This window comes from Battus philenor, unplaced genomic scaffold (assembly GCF_028537555.1).
Source record: "Battus philenor isolate CCGP_79_NKW_IND1 unplaced genomic scaffold, ilBatPhil1.0.hap1 SCAF_30, whole genome shotgun sequence".
NCBI lineage: Eukaryota > Metazoa > Arthropoda > Insecta > Lepidoptera > Papilionidae > Battus > Battus philenor.
Genome location: NW_027181694.1, coordinates 3,649,145 through 3,666,587, shown reverse-complemented (window position 1 = coordinate 3,666,587; position 17,443 = coordinate 3,649,145). Strand labels below are relative to the sequence as shown.

At 33.7% G+C, this 17,443-nt stretch overlaps 1 protein-coding gene across 1 annotated transcript in view; it reads left to right on the top strand.

Moving 5' to 3' along the window:
- Positions 1-1,410: 1,410 nt before the first annotated feature.
- LOC137927414 (la-related protein 1-like) overlaps positions 1,411-17,443 on the top strand; it is a 90,001-nt gene continuing 73,968 nt past the window's right edge. The window contains exon 1 of the mRNA XM_068771221.1: positions 1,411-2,239. Coding sequence (XP_068627322.1) covers positions 1,823-2,239 — 417 coding nt within the window. The 5' untranslated portion in view covers positions 1,411-1,822. The remainder of the gene's footprint in view (positions 2,240-17,443) is intronic.

Below are 17,443 nucleotides of genomic sequence, written 5' to 3'. Positions count from 1 at the left end.
CAAATATGCCTATTATACCTTTAAGGAATGATAACTTCCCCACCACGATACCAATCACTTGTTCACCGGTCCCATCCACGTCATGTTACGTTACATCTTCCAGATTTCTACGCTTACCATCTGCTTCTATCGAGTTACCAACATTATTCCAACTGTGTGTGACACAACTGAATGAAAATTCGATTAGTATTTCTGAATTTAAAAATGTTTATACCGCTAGACGAAAATTAGATTCACAGTCAAATCATTTAATGTGCAAAATTAATAATGCCGGATTGAAACACACAGGTTTTTCAACGCCAGATTCTCTAACCAGTGCACCGCCTTCTTACTCGTTCGTCTTGAGGCAAATTGATATGAGACGTAGGCCTAGACTAATGGGTACATTTATTCCATCGCCATCTTTCATTGTAAAGACTCCACCTCCCACATACGCCACAGCTTTCGATATTTATGTTGATAATCCAATACCTCCTCCGCCAAGGATATATAATTACGGGTTTACCTCAATGCCTGTAGTTTGTCCTGAATGTGGATATTCTGGTATGAGCCTCATAACCAGTCGAGTTACAATCTGTACCCATTTATGTGCGGCGGTACTTTGTGTCTTTTGCTGTTGGTTTTGTGCACCATTGCCATACGTCCTACGATCATGTAAGAATGTGTACCATTATTGCCGAAATTGCCGTACTTTTTTGGGTATGTACTGCCCTACAAATCCTGAAAATGTTTATTAAAAGGATGGTTTAGTATAAATCAATTCATAGTTGAAATTTTGAATTGCGAAGTGGGTCAAATAATTTTTCGTATTAATTTTTTGTAGTTTATAAATACTTATATTAAAAGGCGCTTTTACATTATACTGTAATTTAATAAATATATTTAATCTGTTTAAATAGTATAATTGCCCTTTTACAAAATTCTTATTGCAGGATATAGTAGAAACTATAGATTAAAGATGGATCATAGTTTTTTTTTTTGTTATTTTCTAGTTTAATGAAATTTCATGTATTATGTTTTCAGAAAAGTGTACAAAAGTATTTTTGAAACTAATAAATAATTTATTGTAAACATGCATAATTATTTAAAATATTACATAATTTTTTTTGGCAATAGTCTCTCATGCTGAAATGTGATGTCTATTATGGATGCGTTCCTAAATAAAACAAAAATATTTTTACTTTCTTATCGTATTTAAGGCTTTTATAAAATATTTGATATTACTATAATGAACAATTAGAAACCAATCAAAATGTCGATAGAGGAAATGTGCTTGTTAAACGAATAATATTTATAGTAATCGATTAAATAAAATATTTTAAAATGAACGCTTTTACTGTCAATGGTTTTTAGCGCCCTCTATTGTTAAAATGTCCTTTTTATAAAATTAGAAGTCACAGTTCCGCGAGCTCCGTGTGTTGCGGAAAATACCCTTTTTGGGCGTCCGACCACATGTGTGAATTGTGAACAAAATATGGTTCAAAGGTGGTTTTCAACATAAAAAAGCCATTTTCTTAGTGTTCAATACACGGGATCGATAGATACGGTGTGCCCGAAGCGTTATGTGTCATTGAAGTCTGAAAGGGCCGTCGGAAGTGGATTTTTTTGATGTAAATACGGTCCGTGTAGGTTCTGTCCGGTGCGTGTTGCAAGATCAACGCATATCTTCCGATTTTAAGAATACCAGTTGCTGTGACTAGCCGAGCGCGCCGACGCTGAGCAGTTCGATCCTCACGCGATTGACCGGGGTCGCGTTTTACGGGAAAGTTCGCCTCGCTCCGTGGGTACAGCCCGCAGCATGCCGTCGTGCTAAGTGGCATGGATGCGCGCTCGTGATCGTCGGTTGGCGCGGAGCGCGCGCCCGGGCTTACATAACGAGGATAGCGGCGGCATGGCCGCGCGAGTGTCCGTCGAGGGCGCAGGGCCCTCTTACGCCTCCGTGCTGAACTTCAGAGGGGGGGACAGTAATAAGGAGAATATCGAGGCTTCCGAGGAAGTAGTGGACGTAGTGCCGCGGCAGGACGATGAAGAGGAGGAGGGCTTTGTGCCCGTGATCTCGCACGGGCGCCGCCCAGGGAAAGGTCGGAAGGAGCGCGAGCGCAGGGCTCCACCGCGCGCACACAAGAATCCCTTGCCTCATGCCGAGCCGCAACCCACGCCGGAACAGCAGCAGCAGTCTGCGGAGGATCAACCGAAGAAGTTTGTGGAGGCGCCAATTCCAAAAGTCAATCCTTGGCAGGTAAGCGAAATTGTTGATATTATTTAACCATTGTTCAAGATTTATAAGTAAACTGTCATTCAACTATGCATATTGAACTTTCACAACATTGTGTCAGAGGTTGAACAAACCATCTAAAGGAATAGTGCTTTTAATGACAATGTTACATTTAAAATTTTATAATAATTTTTTTTTTTTGGTATTAACAATTACAATGCTGTATATAAGGTTAGATAACTATAGATTTCTTACACAAATTGCTCTTTTTATAAAAGTTATTGTGTAACAATTGAATTTTACTTTAATTAATGTCTTAATTATTATAATCTATATATTCTTATGTTCATAGGATGAATGCAAAGGATGTCTAAAACAGTGCTTAAAAACTATAAATCAATAAGTCTAACCTCTATGACATAATTGAAGGTGTTAACATGTTTACCGCAATGTCAGTAAATAATGGTTGTTCAATGCTACAAATTTGGTGGCCTATTACATCAGACTTGTATTTTTAAATTTGATATAAGATTTACTGTGACCTTTTGATAATGTTTTCTTTATAAAAATGTTATGTCTTACATCTGTTTGCTCTCTCTGCTAATATGGATTTGGTGGAGTAATGTATATATTGCACCAAATCTTTTTGATTAAAAAGGCACTACTGTTAGCAGCTTGAAACACCTCATAGACTAAAGCTCAAATTGGGCTCTCCTGGCATTTTTCTCATGCTTTAATTGAGCATTTGTGAATAATGAATAAATAGATGAAAAGTAAGTGTAGTGATATTAGGAGTTGGTGATGCTTTCCGGTTCCTGTATTGATTCTGATTAGGTCTAGGGCTAACTTATTTTACATCAATTCAACTTACCATTTTACTTAATGATGTTATGACTTATTTGTTCTTATCAATTACATTTCGTCATTGCTTGCACTGGTTATTGCTATGAACTATGGACAATTCGTACTACCCAGAGCTATTATTATACATCATTGTCAAATAGCTGGTCTGCCAAGTAGGAATTATCAACTACTGTTAAATGGTATTTACATTTTAGTAGAATTAGCTTGTGGATTATGGATCTTCACGCCTGTATCCTCATTGTTACCAATGCAGTTTATGAATGCCTATCAAAATCAAACCTTCAAGAAATAATTATCATATATAAATAAGGATTATTGACTATTTAGTGCATTGGTGTGTAATGAAACAACTACATTGCTCTGTAACCAGTTTACTGTGGACTTTAGGTGTACTTTTCATACCTGCTAATATAATGCCACTAAAAAACAGGAAATATACACTGGAACTGTAAGCCTATACCTTCTAAATGTAACAATGAAGTCTTTAGCAGTCAGAAGTCTGGTCTAAACCTTCAACCACCAAGAAGCATTCACTTGGAACTCATATGATTCACAGCTTTGAAATCAGCCCGAACCGCCTGCCAGCCTGAGTGTGAATTGTACAATTGATTTTTAGTTTAATCTTCTTGTGGATTCTGAACCTACAAGTCTACATTCTCACAATCTATTAACACAGTTTTTGGCTGCCAGAAGGCTGGTCTAAACCAATGGCCGTCATTGAAAGTCCTACATCTGAAGTAATAGTCATGATTCAAACACAATTTATAATTGGGTCAGTGTGGAGATACATGTGAAATATTCACTTAATGGTGAGTGATAGGCTCTGTTAAAGTTTAGATAAAGTTACTGAGGATATTAAACATTGGATGTGCCCTGTTTGAACTTATACACTCCATGATTTAGCGACATTAAGTGGTAAATGGTGGCCACTGTGCGCTTTAAGTATGCATGTTGTGAGACAGAGGGAGAGCATCGGCCATGGTCCTCCACCTCTTACCCTCACCCCCACCTCATCGCATTTTCCGAAGGCTGATAAATGTTTGTATTCTACTAATCTCAAGTTCTTTTTTTATTAGCTAGGTATGCCTTCTGTTTTCAAATTTAAAATATCTTTACCGAAATAGGCACTTACAACCACTTTTGAATAATTAACTATATTTAACATAATATAACGATTAGTTTAGTCAGTCCATAAATAAGCTACATATGGTTTCAATGCTGATCTGCCAAGAAGAGATGGCCAGAAATTCAACATACTTTTTTAAGTTTGGTGTACACATCATAATATCAACTCAATGAGACAGAAAATCAAATTTTGATTTATTATATCTTTTAATTTTTAGATTTAAACAAAAAACCAAGGTCTATGATATCTTGTGGAACTTTATTATGTATGCCTACACGCAGACCCATAAAGTAATATTTTTGATAAATTTATAGCCATAATTGAATGTAAGGTCTAAAACAAAAGTTACAAATGAATAAAAAATTGACTGTTAAGCATCAAAACTGCTAGTCTAATAAAGACTATTAGGAAAAGAAGTTTATCAAATATTATTAAAGATTTTTTGTTACAAATACAAGAATAATAAATAGAATTATTTTGTTTTGTGGAAGTAAAATATCACTATAGAAAACACTTCCTACTAACCAATTTATTTAGTTTATATCTCATGCAAATAGTGTGAAATGATTTCAAACTATATAATAATCATAAAAGACATTAGGGTATTAATGCAAGATATATATCTGGTTATGCAACACATTGTATAGATCATTGCAGTATTTCATAATAACTACTTTCACCTGTGGTCAAAATTTTAACCCACATATTACATCAGTGGCTCCATGTACTCATGTCACATGTCTCACTTCTGTAACACAGGTCTGCATGTAGCACAGAAGTTGTGGGACTGAATAAATTTTGAGTTAATGATGTTTAATTAAACATTATGTAAGTTATCATTATTTAATCTAAATATAATTTTATAATAAAATCATGTACCAAACTGCAAATGCATATTACTAATAATAATGTACTTAATGCATAAACACATTAGAATAAAATTAAAAAAGAACAAATTAAAGTACTGATTCTATAATAAAGTTAAAGTAGAATGTATAGAATTATAGTAATTAAAATACACAACATTTTTAAAAATGAGTGGAAGCTAAAACAAGTTGTCTTGAACAGATTAGTGTGTGTGTGCATGATTGTCTGTGTGTACAAGTATTCAGCAGCATCTGCGTTGTTCTTCTAAAGGCCCATGACATATATTTTAGGATAGAAAATTATATCTTTATTATAATAAATATGTGCATATAGACAATAATATTCCAAAAATAAACAAGCAAACAGCTAGATATTACAAAGAATCTGTACCTTGTAGCAATTGCTATTACACATTTATTCTCCATACTTTGCTAGAATAATGTCCTACACTTTCAAACTAGTAAAAGACATTTCTCAAACATGACACAACTGTATACATTGTACTTTGAATATCATACATATGATTCAAATATTTAACCTTTATACCCTTGGTGACATTCAGCAACACGAAACTACTTCCTGTTGCTATAATACCTGGGATGTGTTCCTTGGTAGTCTATTGAGTTAGTAAGTCATGCAGCATGTGTTCATCATCAAAATCTTACTAACCCTTTCAATTGTTATGTTAGGCCTTATAAGGCCAACAACGAATGCCCACTATACAACATCATGTTACTGATCACAAATGGTAAAGGAGATTCTAGAATCAAACTTTCAGAAGACCTTGTAAAGCCGTTTTGTCACACTCTACTGGTTTGAACTGCAATCAATAGTTAGATATTACCAGTATGAGATATGTTCCTCTGTATAAACAAACAATTGGAAAATTAAAAGTTTTATACTTGGGTCAGCAGAGATGACGTATATGAGTTTATAAAGAATAAATTGTATAAAAAGCTAATACTTGAATGAGTACTTAAACAATATTTAAATTTACAAATAAGATCTAGGTTAACAAAAAAATCTATTTTTGAGATTATTTAGATTTTTCTAACTTGTTCATTCCTTAAAAACATAATTGTACCTTCCAACTATAGTTGGTTTCTCTTACTCTTCAATAAAAAGCTTACTTATTCTTCATTGATGTTGTTGCTGTTAGCCCGAGGACTTTTACAGCTTTTTTCAGAGCTCTGTTCCTGAAGCGGTTCTGAGAACTTGAAAAAAAAGTGACAAATTGATGTTCAATAAAGACCAATTCTCTCTCTCTATTTAAAAAGCTAAATAATTAAATAATATGTATGTTCAGAGGTATGGTATTGTTGTACATATTAGTTATAGTATATAAGTATGTACAGACAACATTAGAATATCTTCCGCAGCGCATTAAAAAGGGGAATTTTAAAGACAAAATTGTTCATTCACATCCATATAAATATGGGCAAAGCCCTAATGAATATGCACAATTCTTCTTCGGATGTTGTGTTTTTTATTACCTCCAGACCTACCTGCCCTAGGAAGAATCCCTCAAGTACATGGTATAGTTGATAACTAACTAACGAACATTTTCTGCATATTTTACTAGTGGTATATCTCTCTGAATAGAAAGCTTTGCTTTCTATACCTCTCTAATGTAAAACTATTAATTTATTCACTTTGTTTTCCTATAATTTTTTTTTGAAAAGCCAGTATTCATAATGTAAAACTCTTTCAGTGTTCCCTTTTTAATAAAATCACACTTGTAAGAATACATATAAGCTTTAATCTGTATATAAGATAATTATTTTGTAATTTTATAAAGTAAAACATTTAGGTTAAAAATATTTATTGGATTTACATAGTTGTTAAGCAAAACTAGTTACGATTATATGAATATAAATTAATTTGATGTATATTATAAGTATTATGCGCCATATGTTCTCTTTCTTTTTTATGTTTTTTATGTGGAGACAGTTTTTTTATAATTTATTCATTTAAAATGGTTTAGTTACACATCCTCATATTACAGGTCAGCTTTAGGATGTCCATTACTGAAGAGAGGCCCCTTGCATAGGTATAATCTTGCTCCTCTCTTTCACATAGAATAAGACCAGTGGTTTCCAACAACCTTTACATGGACTTCTTTCTACATTATGAGAGGATATACTATGCTCTGGTCTGTGGTGTCCACTTAATGTATTACAAACCTTCAACGACTTAGTAGATTAATTAAAAAAATAAATTTTTGCAAACTGTCCACATATAGGTATATTTTGTCTCCCCACTCTCGTGTATATCTAGCTGACAGGCATCTCATTGCTTTAAATACCAAAGTGGTTTCTGTAATTAATAAGCTGACAATAAAATTTTACATATATACCAACTATCCAATCTTTAACTATTATTATATTACATGTATATATTAGTCTATGGGCATAGGCAAGTGTAATTTGCACATTGTATATAAATATATGTTACATGCATTTTAAACATTGTATGTAGTGTTTATTGTACTGGCCTGCTTGAATAGCTGACTCATGAAATTATTGTATTTAGGTCTGTTCATTAATTCTGAGCGAAGCAAGTTTTTTTAGGATATTCATAATGTCGCATAATTAATCGTGTTAATATTTTTTTATAGAATGGTAATGTCATTGTTGTTACTGCATAATTTGGATTTTGACATAGTGCCAGTTGCCAGAGACATATTGTTATCTATTAATTGAGCATGATATGATTTCAAGTGTAATCACAAATTCTAGGATACCATCAGCTAGGTTTTATATTTCATAATGTAATAATAAATGGCATAATACAGGAAATAACCATTTTTATAATTCATGTTATTAAATTTTAAAATTCGTAATTGTCTACTACACCTATGCATACATTGTACCGAGAAGTTATTTGCTTGATATTCAAATAAAAAATGAATGGTTTATTTCATAGTAAACACTTTATACAAGGTGATTTGAAATCGAGTGATACAATCTCTTGTTTAATGCTTGTACATCTAGAACAACAAATCCTGTATACTGAGGCATTGACATAGCATGAGGTACACTGTTTTGTCATTTATTAAATAATGATTTTTTTTGTCTTATGATTTATCTGCATGAAATGTCTATGCAACTGACTGTATGTCGGAAAAAAATACCATAATTTGACCAACAAATTTTTGATTAGATAGTTTTTAGATTGAATGATTTAAAGATTGCATGGTATTCACTTCTGCAACTTTTGCATGGTGTCTAGGCTGTGATTGTACCTATAGAATATTTATCTCTTTATTACAAACACATTGTCCAATAATTTTTTATTTTAAAATCGGAGGCGGTATATTATCAGTTGAATGTTTGCTGTTTATTAGATAAAATTATAGAAAATGTTCAACCTTACTAATTATACAATCCGAAATATATTAATTAACTTGGGGGCATAGCAACTAGATAATTCTTTCTTTTATCTGTGGCATCTGTGCTTTGACTTCTTTTTATTACTTCATATGTGACCTGGGATTGTGAAATGATATTGCGCAACTTTCTGAATGTGTAGCAAGTTGCAAGAAACTGTAACTATTTATGTAAGTGGACTAGATATTGAAACTTTTGGAGTTTGTGCATTCTAACACTTCACCTTCTTACTTAACCCATACTTGCAATTCATTGATACAAACCATGAGATATGTATAATCAACTAATTATTTCTTACATTGTACTCTTCCCAACTCTGACTTTATTCTTCTTTTCCTACCACAAGTGTCTGAATTTAATGTAAACATCTATTTTGGAATTGAGAATTTTTAAATTGTTGTATATAAAAAAGGAGATTCTTAAAAGCCTATTGGTGGAAAAGTAATTACAATAATTATAACTATACTAAATTATGTATAAGTATTTATAATTTATGTGTACCACTCTCTTCCTATTTAAGAATGTGTTTTTTCATAACCAGGATATAGGTTTAGTATGGATATTTCCCGACTATCTACCTTAATATTTACACACCTGCATAATCAGTAGCACACTTGGTTAAATGGTAGAGAATACCCTGTTTTAATTTACCACACTTGGCAGATAAATGCAGAGGACACTATTACTCATCTGGAAACTTGTTTTTAATCAATGGCAATCATATATGATTAATGCACAAATTGTGAAATACACACTAATTTATTCCAGGGTTTGAACCCATGACCTATGATCGCAAGTCTCAGTCCTCTACTGCTGGGCCACCATGGCTCCATATGCTTATATGGAGTTAATTCCTTATACATACAAGATATAATGATAGGTATAAAATGATGGAGCCATTATCAGAAGTATCATGTATTGCAGTGTTCAGAGCATGACTAATAGAGAAATGCTAATAAACCACCAGTGATTGTATAGTCATGGATATGAAGATTAAAAAAGCATTCATATTTCACTGTGAACTATATGACATTAGATGAAAACTTTTTTTTCTTTATCAGTCATCTTTTAACTTTTTGGTGTATGAATTATTTTTAAAACATTATTTATTGGCACATGCTATAGTTAGAGTATCTGTTGTCTCCTCACATTCATTGTTTTAATGCTGACTAATGTACATATCCTTTGTTTATATTTATTGTCAGAATTATTTGATATTTATTTTTAGATGGGCAGATTTGTTGCAAAAGGCCTTTGTAGTATAATACTTATAAGCCTTAGTAGAATATTTACTTGCATTATTCATGACTCATACCAATATATTTCAATAGCAGTGAATGTATTTTGATAAAAAAAAATAATTATGTTAATTATATATATTTAATATTTACTATTATGTAATCCGTTTCAAATACATATTACTTGATCGTGATAGAATTTTCTGTTTGAAAATAAAGTAGTGTATATACTAAATATTTATTTTTTTACTTCAAAACATTGTAAAGGTGAACTTAATGCCTAAAGGCATTTATCAGTGCACTTTAAAAAACTTCATAATTTTTTTTTTACAAAATTCACTGACCGCTATTGTTGTATATTGGTATTAGAGACAAGAATAATGCTATTTAAAGCAATAAAGCGCTGCATAGCGACGGCGTGGCCAACCACGTGGTGCAGTTTGAGGTTATGCAGTGTTGCGGTGTCACCTACTGTGGGCGCTATCAGTTGATAACGCGGCGCCAACTGGACAACTTTAAATACGATAATTCTTACCTTATACAAAAATAGCATATCGTCGTTTTTAAACCGCTATTAGCTTTATGCTAAAAGTAACAGATTAAATAATATTGAAATATGTTTTTTTTTTTTTGGTAATATATGAAGAGAAATTTCGACGTGGTATATCATGACATATACCGAGGGACACTTGATCAAAGTAACATTATGACTAATAATAATATGTTTTGTAATATCAATGCAAATGATGAATAGTTCAATTTTATTAAGGGTTGATTGTCGTTATAAAAAGATATATTTTTTTTAGCTTGAGTAATAATATATGGGATATTTTTCCGTTGCATGGGCAAGGAAAAGGTTATGCCTGGGATTTTTACCAACCTTACGGTCTTAAGTCAAAGCTATGTATGTTTTCGTGTTGTTTTTTTTTATAAAAAGCTGAAACTCCCCACAGTATGAACAGAATTGTAAGCTTGCCGCTATGTTGTCAGGACCTTTGTATCTTTCCATATTTGCCGCCAAGATCTTGTTCATTCAGGATCGATTCTGTGACCGATCTAATTAACAGTTGCTCTGTCTCTTTTGCCTTTGATAACACCTCACGCTAAGGTTCCAAAGATATCTTAGTTTCTTTAAATATTTTACATTTATAAGTGTAAGTCACTTTTTAGTATAAGAAAAAAATGTTTTGGTTACACGTACGAACAGGTTGATATAGCTCTCGTATGGGCGCAGTGTGTAAAAAGAGCAAAATCTTTTTCACACTTGCTATAGAAGATGCGACTTCATCTCCTTTTGATCGGCGAAATGCAAATAATAGTCTCCGCTGAACTTCTCAACATTTACCTAATGTATTTTAAAAAATCAAAATTCACTACCGATATATAAATATTCGTAACTTACCTCAATAGATGTTGTACTGTTAAAAGTACAACATCTATTGGGGTCTTGTTGCAGTCCAAGAGAAGAAATAAACAAAATGTATTTCAGAGCGATCACTACCTCTTCCACTAAGTGGCTAGGTGCCTTGTAATAACAATAACTGGTTTTATTGGAAATCAACGGGGTAGGTTTATGCCTAGCTGTGGTTGTTCCACGATTGCCACGATGATAATAAATTATTTTTTTCCTTATAAAAATAGGTTTTTCATTTCGTAGACGCAACCAGCTTCTTCCGACGACTTTAACAAGGTCATTAGTTCACATTGTGCGATAGTCGGTCTGTGGTCTCCCTTCCAGAACCTTAAGGCTCGCAGGCTTTCAAATAATATAATAGAAATAATTAACCACGGAACTACTTTAGAATTAATGCCTTTAAATATGTTTGAATTCCTAAGTAAACTTGAGAATCGTAAACAATACTTAATTGATTGCATAGTACGTATCCGTATTTAAGGTGACATTGTAATACAAGATGTTTATATGTGAGTTATTATAAAAATAAATATATTTGTCCGTGGACTTCTGAGTCGAGGCGTTGACCAGTACTTGACGTTGGGGTTGGAATAAAGCCAATCCAGATTACAGCTAATTCCGCGGTGTCAAGGGGACGGGGAAATTACTTACTAGTGTGCGGTTAGGAATTGGAGTAAAGCGCTCGTTCTAGTTTATTACCATTACAGTCGTTTGACTCCCACTGCGGAACATAGGCATCGTCTATAGCAGTGATTCCCAAAGTGGTCTATATCGACCCCTAGGGATCTATGACAACCTGCAAGGGGTCTACGTCAGCGAAAAAAAATTTGGAGGTCCACGATAGCGGATCTCAACACATACACTGATAGTACCTATTTACTTACATCATACTATCTTGTAATATCAAAAAATTTACATTACTTATAAAAGTACCTATGAAGTAAAAAAAATATTATATATGTTTATAAAATTGTGTAAGTTGTAGAATGTTGGTATTCGCTTTGTGGTCGCAATACATTTTGAACTTGTAAAAACCTGAGAGTCGCAGTCTCAGAGCTTCGCTACCGCCGAATTATAGATGTATTAATAAAGTCAAAAAGCTTGCTGTTTCATAGCCAAGAACACTGAATCCAAAGAGGTTTTACTAACATTTTCGTTCTAAATATTTAGCTGTCGGCAACACCAAAGAGGTTCACGATTCCGTCAAGAAGGTCTATAATGGTTTCATTTCAATAAGACTACATGTCTGATTGTCTGGTAGGTTCTCAAAGTTCTCATCTGTTCATCCGAGTTGACCTATTGGTATTTACTATATGCAGAGGTCGTAGACGTGGCGGAAACGAATACCTTGAATATGCCATCTCAACGTATTTACAGAGATCTATATATAAAGTAGAAAAAGACGGCGAAACAGAATATAGTGATGTAACGAAAACAATTTGTACTACAGACGCTTCTGTGATATGCGCGTGCGCATGGGGGAATAGTTAAGAATAAAGCTCCGCAGCTTGGCGAGCTTCCAATGTTAAACGGCAGTCGATTACAGATTACGAAACGCTGCGTCACGTTGCGGGATCGATGCTTCCTAAACACGCGGGTAAATAAGTGGAAGGAGTTAGAGGGTAGTTAAATTTTTTTTGATCATGGACAAATGCCTTGGTTTTTGATATATACATCTGCAGATTGTGAGATAAAAAATGAAGGCACTTAGTTTAAATCTCATAACACTAATATATAAATATTAAACAATACCAATGTATTATAGAGAACCTAAAATAATATCGTTTCTGTCGACATATTTTACAGAAAAAACATTGAAAATTTGTATACTAGATAGCAAAAGGTTGTTCATGATGAAGGTAAATATATTGTTGATTAGAAATTAAAACTTGTTAAAAATGTGGTGTGGATTTAACTCGAGAAAGCGACATCACTTTCCGATCCCCGTAATAGTTAAAGTAATATAAACTGTTTACAATAATAGTCAATAATATATGCAAGCACTTTGGGAAAATATATGTCAGCACTATGGAAATTCATCAACATGACAAGGGGTGTTTAAGACAGTATGAAGGCTGTTAGTAGGGGATTGCTTTCGAAGAGTGTGCACTAATTAATAACTTTTAAATATATTTCACGTAGTTTTTATTCTATGCATTTTTATTTTTATCACTAATTGGCCATCGGGTGAATTCACTTTTTTCGTGGTAGAAATAACTAAAAACTACAACATGTCTTCATCATCGCTACGTGGCAGGGGATGGGAATGATTTCACATAAGAAGTTCCACGAGCAACAATCGACTACACAGCTTTGAGGCTTCCATTGTTCATGTCCTCACTTTATTTAAAAAAAACTCAAGCAACTGCAACGTGTTACTCACTTTTATTCTCACTTCCCAATTACCAGTAACTAGGTCTACAAGTATACTATGGGTGCCCTTGCTTCTTTTATTTGAAATCTCCAGTCATTTCTTTTTTTCTCGCCCGTCACCTTTGGCGTTGTTCAAGAACTTCCTTCCAATCAAAATGGTTCAAAACACCTCTTGTTGCAAAATGTCGTCACAATTACTTGACGTAACTACGTGAATTTAGTCATGACATATATTTATATTAGTATGTTTTATATGTTATCTCTTTGTAAGATATAATCATGTAAGCCTTTAGACGCTCACAGTAAGGATTAGACCTCATTCAAGGAACACAACGCTGATCGCCGGTCTTGTGTTTCCCGTGTTCAGTGACTTACCTCGATATTGACTATATCATCGGTCTACCTAATGGGGGGCTTACCCTCGGCACGTCTACCAGCACGTAGTCGTCAGTAGAGAACCTTTCAAGAAATAATATCGAAATAAAAAGCTTAAACATTAAAGTCAGATAACATGTTTAGAAATAAAAGAGACTGACAGCCAGCGCTGGTTGGAACCAGGTTTCGATGTGAAAAAGTTTGGCCGCCTCTTTTTCTGCTTATGACACCCTGTATAGTAGAATTTATTAATACTATTTTTTAATTTTTTGGTTGTAAGTGAAATATGTACATATTACTAGCTGATCCCGTAAACGTTGTTTTGCAAAAAAATTAAAGGGTTGATCGTAGAGAGGTGAAAATTTTGGAGTTGTATGTATTTTTTAATGCCACATTATAAAAAAAATTAAAACAAAAATTTCGTTCAGTTGTTGATAACGAAGGTGAACATATTGTTGATTAGAAATAAAAACTTGTTAAAAATGTAGTCATGTGAATTTAACTTAAGAAAGCGATATTACTTCCCGGTCCCCCTAATATATAGTAATATATAATATTATGTATAATATTTACAGCGATAAATTAGGATAAGTTATCACTACAAAAATTTGTGTACGATACGAGATGGATGCCAGATGAGTCCAATCTGATATAAACTAGAATCAGATTGTACGCCCTTTTTTAGCTTATTTATAAAATATCGTAATATGTTACTTAGAATGTCTGTTAGTCGGTATAATATAAAGTAAGGGTACAAATAACGATAGCGCCTCTATTTCTAAAACGCAGTCTCGTAGACTGCAGAATGACCTTGAACGGTTACAACGTACGAAGCTACGTCGTATTAAATGACTCCCTAAAGGTCAGACCTTTCTACGGCAGTCTTACAAAATGAAGACGCAATGAGAAAAATCGATAAATGTTCAGTAAAACTCCGGCGTGCCCTTTGTTTAGTCTACTTCATTAGAACTAAACCATTTCACTTAACCGGATGTCACAATATAGTCATTTATTTTCTTAATAAGGAATTAATACTTATATTAACAATTAAATTATAAAAAATGATTGTTGAATTGGACACCAAAAAATGTAAGGATGCGTTTATATGCAGCTACTTTTTGAAAAAGTGTATGTTTATTAATTTCCATTTAAATAATACTATACTTTTGGACATTGATTGCTAAAATAATTCGTATATAGAAGATAACGATATATATATTGTTAAAACAACCTATAAAAGATCTGTTAGGAAACTATAACTAGGAAATATCAATAAGAGACCATAGAAATTAAAAATTGAAGAATTTTCTTGGCAATCCTAATAGTGCTTTAGTTTGAAACTAGATTTCGTCCGGCATTGAATCGCCTGGCGTGCGCCATATTGATTTTGTGACGTCATCCGTCTACGTACTGCCAAGAAGATATCGACGCCGAGCGAAGTGAGATGAGAATTCTGTAATACAGACACAAGCAAAAATCTCTATTAATTATTCGAAAATAAAAACGAAAAAAAACCAGGCGGGTAAACTCGCCATTTGATAATCAAAACTCATCGGTAACGAGGCCGGGTAGGCCAGAAACGTTTCTGGAGTTTTCCGCCATATTTCTCAGCACTAACGCTTTCAGAACTGGTAATAGCGTAGCTAGGCTACCGATAAACTGGTATCATTGTCGATCGACTGCAAAAGTCGATGTCTTCTCGTGGAAACTCATGAACGTAGTCACTTCATGAAGCGTCTACCGAATTGGTCTAAGACAGAGTTCCCCAAACTTTTTTGTGTCGTAGACCCCTTGCCATGTTTTTCCGTGTTGGGTAGACCCCCTGCTTACCTGATATTGATTTCCTGTAAATTTCTAACTGTAGTGAAGTTTAGTGTTAAAAACTTAAAGTAAAACCACACACATTTTGTTATCATGGACCCCCAAATTTTTTTTCGCTGACGTAGACCCCTTGCAGGTTGTCATAGACCCCTAGGGATCGATATAGACCACTTTGGGAATCACTGGTCTAAGAGCTCGGCTGCGTCCTGATTCAGTGAAATTGCAGTATGCTTCCTCCCACTTCCTACCAGCGGAATCTGTAAATGCCATTTGGGCAGCAGTGAAACCAGAAATTGTCGTCATATGGACGATGATCACAAATTAACTTGCTTCCAAATTCAATATCAATGATACCATTGTGACCAGGCATCGGATATTTATATCATAGCCAAGTTTCCAGCATAAGCCAATGCGTCAACTTTAGGGGATTATTCATTCGAATATTCCATATATGCTTAGACAAAGGCGACAATGAACATTTTGGATGCTTTTTTAGACCTCTTGTCCACGGAAGGCAAATCTACCGGTCGAAATATCGGCAAAGTTCCGCACAGTTGGGATTTTTCTGCGCTTAGGTACAGACGCGCTAACCAATAATTCTTACAAGAAGTTTAACACTATGTGTATAAAAAAATCAAAAAGGTATTCGCTGCAATGTAAGCCAACAAGTACCATTGTTGTCTATATGCAGCGAATTGGCCGCCGATTTCCTTGGTGAAATTTTTATATATTGTAAGTGGCCGCAGTGTTTTAAATCCAAAAAAATATATAGGTTTCCGTAAGAGATATGTCTCTAATCCACAGGTCATTCTCGCATACACCTGTCATTGTGTTGAGAAATCCTAAAACTAACGCTCGGAACGCAATTTGACCTTTTACAAATGTATACATTAAATTTACCTTTGTATCTGTTTGTAGCCTTAATATAAAACGACGTAATAGTTTGTGATGATTATACCTCCTCTGTCTTAATATTAAATAATGTCCTAATACTTACTAGGAATTCTAATATTCAAGAAACGGTAATTAAAAATATTCGGCAAATTTCAATATCATAATATAAGTCGTAGGACGTTAATTGTTGGATTTAGGCCACTCCCATATATTTTAAAATTGGAACGGTTGAAAGCGACCAGTATCCATCCGGCGTCTTCCTTGGTTCGTGGTTTCCAATCCAGAACCTCAAAGCTCCAGAGGCTATCTTTTCTTGTTATATGGCCTGTCCACTGCCACTTTAATTTGCTAACCCGTCATATTTACTAGTGTCTAATAACCCTACGGTACATGTATTATTGTATAAATATACTAGCTGATCCCGCAAACGTTGTTTTGTAAAAAAAATATTTTTAATTTTCAATTTAAAAATAAGGGTTGATCGTAGAGGGGTGAAAATTTAGGGTTGTATGTATTTTCGTATGTTGTATCATAAAAAAATAAAAACAAAAAATTTCGTCAAAAAAAAATAAAAATTTTTTTTTAAGGGTGAACAACCCTTATCACTTAGGGGTATGAAAAATAGATAGTAGCCGATTCTCAGACCTACTAAATACGCATATAAAATTTGGTAAAAATCGGTCAAGCCGTTTCAGAGGAGTTCAAGTTCGAACACCGTGACACGAGAATTTTATATATTAGATATATATGTTGGTCAGTTGAAGCGTTGGCCTATTACGAAATGAACATTGTTTCAAAATAATCCAAGCTTGCGAATTGTTATGTGACAGATAGCTGTTTGTGCACAGCTAGATGCTGCGTAATTTA